The 12,701-nt window shown below is 37.9% G+C and overlaps 1 protein-coding gene across 1 annotated transcript in view; it reads left to right on the forward strand.

Moving 5' to 3' along the window:
• Positions 1 to 12,701, forward strand: part of sspo (SCO-spondin) — a 117,505-nt gene that overhangs the window by 67,904 nt on the left and 36,900 nt on the right. Inside the window, exons 70-88 of the mRNA XM_062992294.1 lie at positions 863 to 942; positions 2,007 to 2,176; positions 2,287 to 2,333; positions 2,509 to 2,709; positions 3,446 to 3,616; positions 4,464 to 4,661; positions 4,898 to 4,997; positions 5,113 to 5,333; positions 6,338 to 6,487; positions 7,212 to 7,378; positions 7,573 to 7,718; positions 8,055 to 8,275; positions 8,494 to 8,529; positions 8,686 to 8,850; positions 9,025 to 9,234; positions 9,969 to 10,136; positions 10,367 to 10,501; positions 10,581 to 10,824; positions 12,518 to 12,670. Of these exons, the coding sequence (XP_062848364.1) occupies positions 863 to 942; positions 2,007 to 2,176; positions 2,287 to 2,333; positions 2,509 to 2,709; positions 3,446 to 3,616; positions 4,464 to 4,661; positions 4,898 to 4,997; positions 5,113 to 5,333; positions 6,338 to 6,487; positions 7,212 to 7,378; positions 7,573 to 7,718; positions 8,055 to 8,275; positions 8,494 to 8,529; positions 8,686 to 8,850; positions 9,025 to 9,234; positions 9,969 to 10,136; positions 10,367 to 10,501; positions 10,581 to 10,824; positions 12,518 to 12,670 (2,983 nt within the window). The remainder of the gene's footprint in view (positions 1 to 862; positions 943 to 2,006; positions 2,177 to 2,286; positions 2,334 to 2,508; positions 2,710 to 3,445; positions 3,617 to 4,463; positions 4,662 to 4,897; positions 4,998 to 5,112; positions 5,334 to 6,337; positions 6,488 to 7,211; positions 7,379 to 7,572; positions 7,719 to 8,054; positions 8,276 to 8,493; positions 8,530 to 8,685; positions 8,851 to 9,024; positions 9,235 to 9,968; positions 10,137 to 10,366; positions 10,502 to 10,580; positions 10,825 to 12,517; positions 12,671 to 12,701) is intronic.

Raw genomic sequence — 12,701 nt, forward strand, 5'->3', positions numbered from 1 at the left:
TTTTATCAAAAAGTATGAAAAAAGTTAATTTAAATGAGAAAAAAACCACATTTGAATTCGGAGCTTATACTGTACACAAATACATGTGATAATACATTATAACATTCTAAAACATAGTCAAAAACATCCTTGAAAAGTACCCCTTAATGCACAACGTTGCCCTGAGGCAACAAAAAGAGAAAAACAAATTTCTAAACATGCAAAATAAAATAAACTTCATAAAACCCGACAGACGACTTCTTTACACCTTCATACACGTGCACATATTTTTTATTTACAGTCCAAGTTATTTTAAATAAGATTAATAAAGCAAAAAAATCTCATGTTTTGCTCCTGTTACCATGTGTCAGAAAAGGCAGTCCCACCTTAAAATGATGCTTGATGGTGAATCTCAAACTTTATAAGATTGTTTTTTTTTTATATTTTTTTGACCATTCTGGTTGGTTGCAATCATATTCCATAATTGACATGATTACATAATTTAATAATTTTAAATTACCATATATACAGTTACTTAAACCTGGAGAAATCCTTATAGGCAATAATCGAAGGCAAGAATTAAACCCAGAATCCCAGGACCTACGTATGTTGCTGTGTTGCACTTTAATTGTATTTTTATTTATTTATATTATTTTTAATTGTATAGCTGTGGTGTTAGATAAATTGTCAATTATATCTTCAATTGTCAATTACATATGTATTTACTATAAAATGAAAATTATATGGACCAGTATTGTTACACTTTTAATTTTATCTGCTTAAAATAAGTGTGACTGCAAAATGTAATATCAGTCTGTATCTGATATGACTGTTTGTGTGACTTGCTTATAAATATTAACTGTGTGTTGTTTTGTGTTTTCAGTGAGTTCATGTTCAGACGTGCCAGGTTCCGTGTTCAGTAGCTGTGGGCCCTCGTGTCCACGCACATGTGACGAGCTTGCTGTAAGTACTCTGCAAATATCTGTCTAGATTTACTAAGGTCTTTGCACCAGTTTCAAAAGCCATTAGGCCACACTCTGTGTAAACGGCTTTGTGTGTAGAACTGGCAACCAAGTCTAATTTTTAGGTTTATGTTTCATGTTTTATGTTTTGGCAACCTTCAAAGTGCACCTCAGCTTCATACTTATGCATTTGAAAAATATATGTTCAAAAGTGGGTCTGTAAAAAACGAGTAAAGCTGTAAGAGCTTGGCCACTTATTAAAGCCTGTTCTGAGCTGATTTTGTAATACAAATCTGGCAACCCTGTCTGCCCCAATATTCAGCTGTGCTCAAAATGCTGTCTCCCCAATAAACTAATGTAAAAATTATTAACAGACATATTCCTTAACATAAACTTAGACTCCCCTGACATGAATGTGACTTCATGTAAACATAGTCCTAAGAATGTTGTTAAATAAATAAAATTTTTGTGTTTACTGTAATGATGAAATTATCTGACTAGAAGAGGAAAACTCAGTTTTACATACAATGTTGCCCCCCTTTGTGCACTGTATGTTTTTACAGCCTGGAAAGCAGCTCCCACATTTACTCTTATTTTATTCATTCACTCATTCATTGTCTGTTTTACCACCGCTTAATCTTGTTGCGGTCGCGGTGGGTCCGATTCACTGGGTGAAAGGCAGAGACCCCGGACAGGTCCAGCCCATCACAGGGCAAACACACACACATACTCTCATACCTAGAGGGACTTTAGTATGTCTGTAGGAGCAAACCTGAGCCCTGGAGGAAACCCACACAGACATGGGGAGAACATGCAAACCTCACAAAGAAAGTACTTGGACCGCTTGCTGTGAGGTGACAATGCTACCCACTGAGCCACAGCACCCTACTCTTGTTTTACTTTACTACAAAAATTTATTAAAAGAATTTAAGGAACAGTTAGGAAATAGGAATAAGTCAGATACTACTAAAGATACCGATGCCAAATCTAATGATGATAATGATGATGTAAATTACTTTGATGATGATGATGATGATAATTATAATAACAATAATTATCACACAGCACTGTGAGTGGCGATGTGAGCCTGGATGTTACTGTACGGATGAAAAAGTATTGAGTGTTAATGGCACAGCATGTGTAGAAAGAGATCAGTGTCCTTGCCTGGACCTGACCACCGGACAGCGCATCGAACCTGGAGAAACAATCCTCACTCCTGATGGCTGCAACAACTGGTAAGGTAGACATAGGGAGATCATATATGGAACTAAAAGATCATTAATGCCCCTGTATCCTTTGTGACATCGTTTGTGACCTATTTAATAGACATGTTTGTTTTTTACAGTACCTGTCATGCAGGACAGCTTACTTGTAGCAGCCACCCATGTCCAGGTTTGCCAACAAGTTTCCTGTTTGAGAATGCACTTCCATTCTTACACACATGCTTTTGTATTTCTTAAGTAAAAACTCTTTATACAGTGAACTCTTGTCATATATAATAATTATATAATTAATTAATATAATAATACAGAATAATAATTCTACTTCTATTCTTTCTCTCTGTCAGTGGATGGTGGCTGGTGTGAATGGTCTACCTGGACACCATGCTCAAAGACATGTGGGGCTGAATGGGTCTCTCGCTATAGGAGCTGTGCTTGTCCGGTTCCTGTGTCCCGAGGGGCAGCGTGTCTAGGCCAGCAGGAGGTGCACAATGGCCTTGGGGTGGAAATAGAAAGACAACCTTGTTCTTCGATCACCTTCTGCCCAGGTTGCACACATTGTACAACTGTCTATCATGCAGGAAATACTGACATCAAATGTTTAATACAACAGTTTTCTAAGGAAGTGAAAGGAACGTATTCTGTCACAAAAAGCCAAAAACGGAAATTTGCGTTTGTTTGCAAGTTTGGGGTCTATGCTTCCTAATAAGAACACTTCACCAAGTTAATCTTGCTAAACTGCAACCACAGTGATTGCTTGAAACCTTGGAAAGGACAGTAAAAAATAAGTGAATTGAAAGAAAAAAAATTACACAGATTTTTGCCCAGTTAGCCATCCTGTGAGTTTACTTGGTGTTGTTTGAAATCTCTTTTAGCTGGAATCAGTCTACTATTGTGCTTCCTTTAGTTCAGCTTTGACTTGGGATTCTAACTACAGTATGGGTCAAATGTGTTAGACAACTAGTGACAATGATTCTCGCAAATTTGATACAATGTTTTTATCACAAATCAAAGAGCATCTAGTAATGTTACTGAATACCTGGCTAGCTTTGTCTTCAAGCACTCACAGAAATTTTCAGTGTTACGGTAAAGGCATTAATTCATTTATTTTGTCTCATTGTTTTTACAAACAAGACTTAAGGTGTGCAACAGTACGGTGTTGTCATCACATTTTTCATTTTTAAAATTCTCCACACATTCTCTATTGGGACAGCTTTTTTGTCTGATTATTGGTTGAAGAAGATACTCACTGTGGGTTTGTCTTACTCTCTTCTCTATTTGTAGTTCATGGATCTTGGAGTTTGTGGAGTGCATGGTCAGAGTGTGACGCCTGTGCAGGTGTGTCTGTAAGAAGGCGGGAGTGTAACAGCCCTCCTGCTCGATTTGGAGGACTAGCATGCCATGGCGAGTCTCTGCAGAGTCGTGGTTGCCACGACAACCAAACCGTTTGCTCAGGTCAGTCTTCCTTCAGCATTCAGGGTTGTAAGCTTGTGTTGTACATACAGTATGATATAAAATAGCTCAGTATAGTTTTCTTATGCAGTATTTTACATAGTTTACATAGCTGAAGTATATCTAAATGCTCCACTCATTTTCCTCTTTTAACTATATTTAACGGACATATTTTTCATTCAAATGCCAAAAAACAGATGCCTTTGCCAAACAGTGTTCATCACCTGACATATATAATGGTCACTGTGAATTAACTCCAACACCTGATTAACATGAGTATCATATTCATCCTCAGCAAACTATTCAGTGACCCCTAGTGTCCTGTCTAATGGTCAATACTTCCATCAGGATAAAAATGTTCAATCATATGCAGTCATCAAGTGGAAATTAAATTAAATTAAACAGTTATGGTGGATTTTGAACAGACGTGCTACACAGTGCTCTTTGCACCATGATTAAAATATTAAATGAGGGAATATTTTTGGCAAAATGATGTTACATTGTTTCAGTACATGTATTTAACACCATAATATAGAGAATATTTTAGAGTGAGGGTCATGTTTACAACATGTGTGTGTTTATCAGATGCTGTTTATAACACATTTTCCATAGTTGGGTTTCATAATCGATATTTTCATGTTTACAATAGTCAGAACAACTAGATATTAACTCAATATTATTTCTTCACTCATAATAGTTGTAGGTAGTTGTTTGAGAAAGCTTATTTAACATTGTATTAGTTTTTGGCTTGCAGTGAAAAGTCTGTAATTCAACTATAAATGTATAAATGCTAACAATATTTCAGCTTTATTTCATCACTTTTTCACTGTTTTGTCACTCTTGTTTTCAGAATGTGGGGGAGGTCAGGAGGAGTGGCCTTGCGGAAAACCATGCCCTCGTTCATGTGAAGATCTTCATGGTGACACCGAGTGTGTAGATGTGTCTGGGTGCAGTCTGACCTGTGGGTGCCCGGGTGACATGGTTCTCCAGGATGGAGTGTGTGTGGAAAGAGAGGAGTGTCGCTGCAAATTCCAAAACAGCACCAATGGTATTAAACACACAAAATTGTATAGACAGTTAATCTATAACTATTAATGTATGAAATAATGTTTCTTTTTAATAAGTGAGGTATTAAATATATAAATTAAAAATAGCTCACATTTTATGTCTGGTTTTAATAAAAAACAACTTTTATTTTTATCTGGGGGTTTTGTAATCTTGTAATCGTAAAACTAATAAAGTCTTATAGTAACTGGATTTCTGTTTTTTTCCCTCATATTTTAGTGGATCTAAATATCAGCAACTCATCATGGGAGTGGCCGGGCAGGATGGATTGGCAGTACATACAGTCAGGAGAAAACATCCTCACTGACTGCAGCAACTGGTAACCTCAGCTAAAACAATTAATATTTAAACCTTAAAAATACATCATAAAAATATTTATTTCTTGACATGTATTTAGCTTACTGTCTCTGGAACTTATGTTATTATTTTCTCAGCACCTGTCAGGCAGGTGTCTTGCAGTGCGACTCACTTCCAGGTTGTGTTATCGATGGAGGCTGGAGCCAGTGGGGTCCCTGGTCAGAGTGTTCAACCTTATGTGGTGGTGGAATCCAGCTGCGGCTTCGGCAGTGTAACAACCCTGTGCCTCAGGGAGAAGGACGAGAGTGCAGTGGAGCTGGTGACCAGCAGAGGGAGTGCAACAACCATGCATGCACAGGTACAGAATCTGGAACATAATTGCTGGTGACTCTTTTGTAGTAAGTTAGTGTACAAATTATATTTTGTCTAATTCAGGTATATACCAGATGTGGTAAACACTATACTATGATATTAGATTTTAAAATTAGATTTTATTTTAAGAGTTATTTATATATAGATTTATATATAGATTTATATAAATATTTGTAATTACAGATTTTATTGGTTGGTTTTATTTTTATATTATATTTTATGTTATTTACATTGACTGCATTCAGCAGATGCTTTTATCCAAAGCAACTTACTATAGTAAATGCACAAATGCATTTAACTGTACACACCTTTTTACTAAACACTTAGGCTGATTTGTACTTATTTACTAACACTTTATTCCAATCTTTTCCATTAAAAAAAAACAAAACAAAAAAAACAGGCACTTTGGTTCTAACAGGTTTTAGCAGAGTTGTGTTCTTCGACTGTTGTCTATCTAAACTTAAGGAATGAAATGTTCACTATGGAAGCACTTCTGTAAGTCGCTCTGGATAAGAGCGTCTGCTAAATGCTGAAAATGTAAATGTAAATGTAAAATGTAAACTGAGGATTAAAGGACCCAACAGTGGCAACTTGGGTAGTGGTGGGGCTTAAACCAGCAGCCTTCTGATTAACAGACACGCACTATAACCGCAACCTCTGCCCATTTATATTTGTTATATTATTTTATACAGTGGATTCAAAACATGTTCAGACCTCTTGATTCCTTGCTCACTTTATTGTGTTGGGGATTTAATATAATGTGGATTTACATAGTTATTCATAATAACATAGTAAAAAGATGTTTTTAAAGTTTTTAGAAAATCAGTTAAAAACTAAAACTGAGATTATTTTATGGTAGCATATTAAATTTAGACATTATATGCATGTAAATTCATTCATGATTTATTTACTCATACATAATTTAAGTTTATTTTCTTTTTTTTTTTTGCTTGAAAAGAAGTCTGAATGCTTGTTTACTGTTTACGTCAGATACTGGCCCATGGTACAGCTGGTCAGCGTGGTCTGTGTGTTCGGTTACCTGCGGCGGAGGACAACAGAGGCGCACTCGATCCTGCCGTATTCCCCCCTGCAGTGGTATGACACGACAGAGCAAGACCTGCAACACACAAGTATGCTTAGGTAAGTAACAAACACTTTATATCCAACAATTAAATAAAAAAAATAATAGAAAAAAGAAAAAAAAGCTTATAGTTTAGAGCACTGACTAATCTGATTTACACAGAATAATAATAGGATTAGCATTATTAAAAAAATTTATAATAATGGATGTTTTCTGGCTGTAGTAAAGGAATTTTAAGTAAAATTACACTATTGATCAAATGTAGTCAATTAGCCAGTTGATGTTTTATTTATCACAGCCAGTGTGAACTTCAAAGCAATGAAAACAATTAAAATATTTACTCTAATGAGTAAACTTTGACCTATTTGCACTTTGGAGGCATTTATACCTGGTAAAATTCAAAGGATGCCTTTTTTGACAATTTCTGCTGCCAGCTGAGCATAATAGGTGGAACCAAAATGTATGGGTAACCACTTCAATGGAAATGATTTGGTTCATTGATTGCTTTCCACGGTCATAAAGCACGAAACAATCATGATGTCATTTTACTGGACATTTTATTAGACATTTTAATAGACTGTGAATCTAATATTTACCTCATGTCTCTCAAAGTACTAGAATGCAGTCGCACCAACATTTCACCACAGACCATCAAGCAAAAAATTCTATTAAAAAAAATTACATGTCCACCAAATATGTTTTTTTTATCAGATAAAATTCAGGTTAGAGTGGTATTTATACTAACTGGGCATTTGTCTATGTGTGTTTGTGTGTTTGTATCAGAGGTGGGCTGCCCTCCAGGCCGTCTGTATCGAGAGTGTGAGCGAGGTGAGGGCTGTCCGTTCAGCTGTGCTCAGGTTAGTGGTCTTGAAGGCTGTTACTCAGAAGGCTGTGAGGAAGGTTGCCACTGCCCACCCAACACCTTCCAGCACCAAGGAGCCTGCCTACAGGTATTAATAATGTAACATTTAATTTAGTTTATTAATCTAATGTCTGTAGACAAGTGAGAGCATATGCATCAAGCAACCAAAATATTAGGACCACAAACAGCCAGGAATGTTCACAGGCAGCTGGGTTATTTTTGCCCTGTTGCTAGTTATGAATTACTTGTATAATTTAACTGTAATTGGTATGTCACGTGTAGGAGTGTCCATGTCTAGTGGGCCAGGAGCTATTGACTTCACTTCAGAGAGTGTCTCTGACCCCAGAGTTAACACCAGACCTACAGAATATTACCATGGGAACTGAACTGATGTCTGGAGAGGAGCTGATGCATGAGTGTAGCTCCTGGTAAGAAAAGTTAAAATTCTTTTTATTACAGAAAGTTTTTTGTGTATTTTAGTAATGTGGAATCAATTGCCTTGGTCAAGCACAAGATTCTCAGTGTTTTTGCTTTAGTGGACTGATATACAAAATATAAAAATATACAAAAGTAACAAAGTACAAAATTTTATGTTGTTTAATTCTGTAGTTATTTAATACACTTGATAAAATTGTCTGGCATGTATTTGAAATACAGCAAGCCTAATAACATTGCAATGGCTCAGTTTGCCCAGCCAATACTGTCATTTTAAAACTGAGCCTGATTAGTAATTTAACTTTGATCTTGTTGGATATCCCTCACAGCTTGTGTGAACATGGTGTCTGGAACTGCTCTCTGGTGCCCTGTCCTCGTGATGGAGGTCTAAGTCAGTGGGGACCCTGGGGGCCTTGCTCACTCAGCTGTGGAGGTCTGGGGCAGAAAGTGCGCAATAGGAGTTGTACTGAGCCAAGCCCTGCACATGGGGGTCAAGATTGCGTTGGAGACCTGCAGGAAATGGCCTACTGCCAGACACCAGACTGCCCAGGTGAGGCAAATGACAAGTTTACTCTACATTTTGTTATCTCTGTTTATTTTTTTTAAATGGTGATCCGACATAACATTATATCTGTCTAGCCCAGGAGCATGGCCTTTACAGTAACTTTAGTACCATGTTTTCTTTTTAATGCTTGCATCATGCATATTGTCAGTTGATACTTAGTTGATAATTATAGTTGATTTGTTTATATTTCTCTGTACCTGCAGTGAATGTACTTCCTACAGAAGAGCCTCCTACACTAGGTACTCCTGCAACCACAATGTTTATCATTTGAACTGGATCTGTATCTACAATCTGTATACTTTAAACATTTTTATTGTCTTTCTCAACTAAGAAAACCATTTTAACCATGTTGCTTTGTTATTGTGTCATTGTTTTTGACTTCCCTCTGTTTTTAGATGACGATTCGGGGTTCTCCCAGTGGACATCATGGAGCTCATGCTCTAAAACATGTAGTGATGCTGGTCCTCCTGCACTAAAGTTTCGACACAGAAAGTGCATCAGTGCAGCCTGCTCAGGACAGAGCGAACAGCAGAGAATCTGCAACCTTCCCCAGTGTCCTGGTATAGCTGCAGCTACTTTTCAAAATAGTGTATTACCATATCTACTCAAATTGAGCTTGAGCTTAGTATATCTGACCGTCAATTTTGTTATATGTTAATTTTTATGTCACTGGCACACAGACACAATGTTCTGAATTGCATTTAAACTTACCTGGCTGTGTTGTTGTATGGAAGATGGTGGGGTGTGTGTGGATGAGGCATGTGCCCATAGGAACTGCTCGTGGACAAACTGGGGTGAATGGAGTGTGTGTTCACGCTCCTGTGGTGTCGGTCAGCAGCAACGTGTCCGCAGCTTCATTGCCCCTGGTATTAATGGAACCTGGTGCCCAGACGTCATTGATGGAAACGTGGAGAATCGCTTCTGCAACATCCGTGCCTGCCGCGGTTAGAGACCTACCACGTGTCTTATGCTTATCATTTGTAATGACTATATTACATCTTACTTACATTTACACATGGTTCCTTTTTCAGTTTTTCACCTTATTTAGCAGCGATGATTGTAACTTACTTTAATTTAATATTACTGTATAAGAATTTTAGCTCACTCATCTTTGCAAAACTGCTTCAAATTGGTCAAGAACTGCTCATTTTAATTCTCACCACAACACCTTTTGTATTTTGCATTATTGTTTTGCTGCCTACTACTTAAGATAAGATAGCACAAGACAAAATACAAATATAAGCCAGACATTAATTAAGAGTGTCAGTCTGACCGCTACAGCCCCGATTTGAGCACACAGTCTGCAGCACACAGTAAGTCCATACCGATCAAGCAATCCATCTCTGCTGCTTTTTCTCTCTGAAGGCTGCAGCAAGACATGTTATATTAAAGGATGATTGACTATGTAGTTCTTTAGTCCATTAAAATCATATTATATATGTTGTCTGTTTCTGCATCTACAATAAATGCATTTTTGTATCTGTACTGTTAACCGCTGTCCAAATGAGGAACAGCAAAAACTGAAAACCCTATTCAGATAACAGATATACCTCTTAAGCTTCAAACCAGATTCACCCTGGCCCTTACAAAATATTTTTATTCACTTTACATGTCTGTACAATTAAAAATTCAGTTTAATATGACAGCTGTTGATCTTTCCATGTTTGTGATTTCTCAGTGGATGGAAGCTGGTCTCGCTGGAGTCAATGGTCCCTCTGTGACAAGACTTGCGGTGGTGGGCGTTCCGTTCGCACGCGCTCCTGTTCTAGCCCTCCACCCAAAAATGGGGGACACAACTGTGTTGGAGAGAAAAACCAGGTCAAACCCTGCAACACCAAACCATGCGGTATGATTTACCAACCACCAGTCATTTAGATATAGTATTTAAGCTATTAATCAGTGAATGACAAGTAAATAGACTGTGGAACACTGGAACAGGCACCTTTAAGTCAGTTGCAGTGTTTCAAACAGAAATGTGGATGTTTTGGGTTTTTTGTATTTGCATATTGAAATATGTACAGTAATTAGTATGCATTGTTGTTTGAGAATGCTGTTGAGTTCATTTGTAAATTCCAGATGAGCGTGGATGCCCACCAGGTCATGCGTTTGTCCCATGCGCCAACAACTGCCCTCAGCGATGCTCAGACCTACAGCAGGAGATTCAGTGCCAGAACAATACAGAGTGCCAGCCAGGCTGTCGCTGCCCTCGAGGTAAGGACACAGATTCCTGTCACTTACATACTTGTTTATTTGCCAATAGATTCAGCATTTGTCTGTATGTCTATTTTAGGCGAGCTGCAGCAGGATGGCATGTGTGTGAAGGTTTGGCAGTGTGACTGTGTGGATGCTCTGGGGCAGAGCTGGGCTGCAGGCAGTACACACCAAGTGGGCTGCAATAACTGCAGCTGTGTAGACGGGGTGCTGTCCTGCACCAACCACAGTTGTGCCAGAGAGAGCAGCTGTTCCTGGAGCACTTGGTCCAGCTGGGCCTCCTGCAGTGTCACCTGTGGGTCAGGACAGAGAGCACGCTTCAGGTAAGGACTTACAGCTAAGTACATGTGTGAAAGAATTTAAATGATGTATTTGGTTTGGATTTTGTTTGATTGTGTTTAGACAGGAGGTCAAATTTATTTGTTAAAATGTTAACGTGATGCTACACCCCTTGATAGGCCTATGTCTTGTACATTAAAATGTTATGACAACAAAGCTATTTGAGCTTCATATTTCAGCTTTTGTTATATTTATACTTCTCTTTAACCCACAAAACCCATCCTACACTGACTCCTTTGAACCACTGTACCCTCAACTGTACAGAGCTAAACCAAACATACAACTTTTTGGAATAAGAATCAAACACCTGAATGTTAACTTGGGCATAAACACTCTCACCAAACCAAATGTTAATGCTCCCTTCCTTGGAATCTCATTAACCCCAACATTGTCCTGGACATAGCTAAGTTTATAAAAACCACTTATTCACCCAAACACTTACCTTATGAAATTCTTCCCCTTCCCACACAATAATGTTCACAGATCAGGTAGCAGCAGTAGTGGGAACCGACTGATATATGGACAAGAAAATTATACCAGCACACAGCAGAAGCCCATGGCCTAAGAACCTATAGACACTGCACACCTCACCAATACAGTGAAAGACATCTTCAGCCAAACCAAAGCAAAGATTTTTCTCAGAAGCAAACTCCTTACAAATATTGATCTGAAGACACATTTAAAGACCACCAGAACAGCATAATGTCTGCTTTTGTACCAATGGGTTAACATGACATTAAACATCCAGAGAAACAAACAAATATACTTACCTTACTTTTTTATTGAATAACTGTTGGTTTTTAACTAGTAACATTTTAGGTTCCCCTGTTTGTGGTTGCCAGCCATTGTGACTAAAAGTTGTTTGCCACTCTGACATTACAGATTAACTTTTGTAGTTAATAATTGTAAGCTTGTTATCAGGTGGATTTGGCTGTTTTAGCTACACTTGAAATTAATCAAGCATTCAAGTCAAGTCAAATTTATTTGAATAGCACTTTTTTACAATAGACATTGTCTCAAAGCATCTTTACAGCATCCAAGACCAACATGCTTTTTCTTTGTCTATGATCATCAACATATTTTAATTGCCCCTGTGAGGTGCCAGTTATTTAAAGCTGGATTTCTTATTCGCCTGGCTGCCTCTAAGCCCAGCCCATACCGCATGATTGACAGTGGACAATGTCACCCATGTTCCGGCAGCTTCCAATTTATGGCAGACGTAGCTTCTGGTGCTTCTTGAATTTTTTGTTTTAGCAAATGTATGTTTCATATACATTTGAATTGATGCACTCAATCTGGTCCCATATATACAGGCACAGGGAAGTCCCCAGCTGTAGTAATCTAACTCTTAATCACATGAATTAATTAAAGATACTTCAACACGTCTTTGTTTTTTTATTTTAAAAAAAATAAAAGAGCACTAACTATTTGGTTTGTTATTGAAGATGACTAGACCTCTATGTAGTTTCAATACATGCTTAAACTTACTTTGGTGACCTTGTAATTGGGTAAAAGAGGATGGACGAATGTGAAGGGGATAGTAAAGGGTCTAAATAAATATAAAGCTGAAGATTGACAGATGAATGGAAACAGAGAGAAGCAGGAGACAGTAAACAGAAACAGATTACTTTGCATGCTCTCTTCAGTAGAGCACTTACAACTGTTCTGTCTTTCTAGGTCACTGATTCCTGATACTCCAGATGCTGACTGTCAGTTTGAGGAAGTTCAACACAAACCATGTGACCTAGGGCACTGCCCGCCGCTGTGTCTCCATGGCAACAAGTCACTGTCTGTCGGCGACACATGGTTAGAAGGAGAATGTAAACAGTGGTGAGTGAGAGGCTGGGTCTTTATGGTTCTG

Source organism: Trichomycterus rosablanca, chromosome 3, assembly GCF_030014385.1.
Source record: "Trichomycterus rosablanca isolate fTriRos1 chromosome 3, fTriRos1.hap1, whole genome shotgun sequence".
Classification (NCBI taxonomy): domain Eukaryota; kingdom Metazoa; phylum Chordata; class Actinopteri; order Siluriformes; family Trichomycteridae; genus Trichomycterus; species Trichomycterus rosablanca.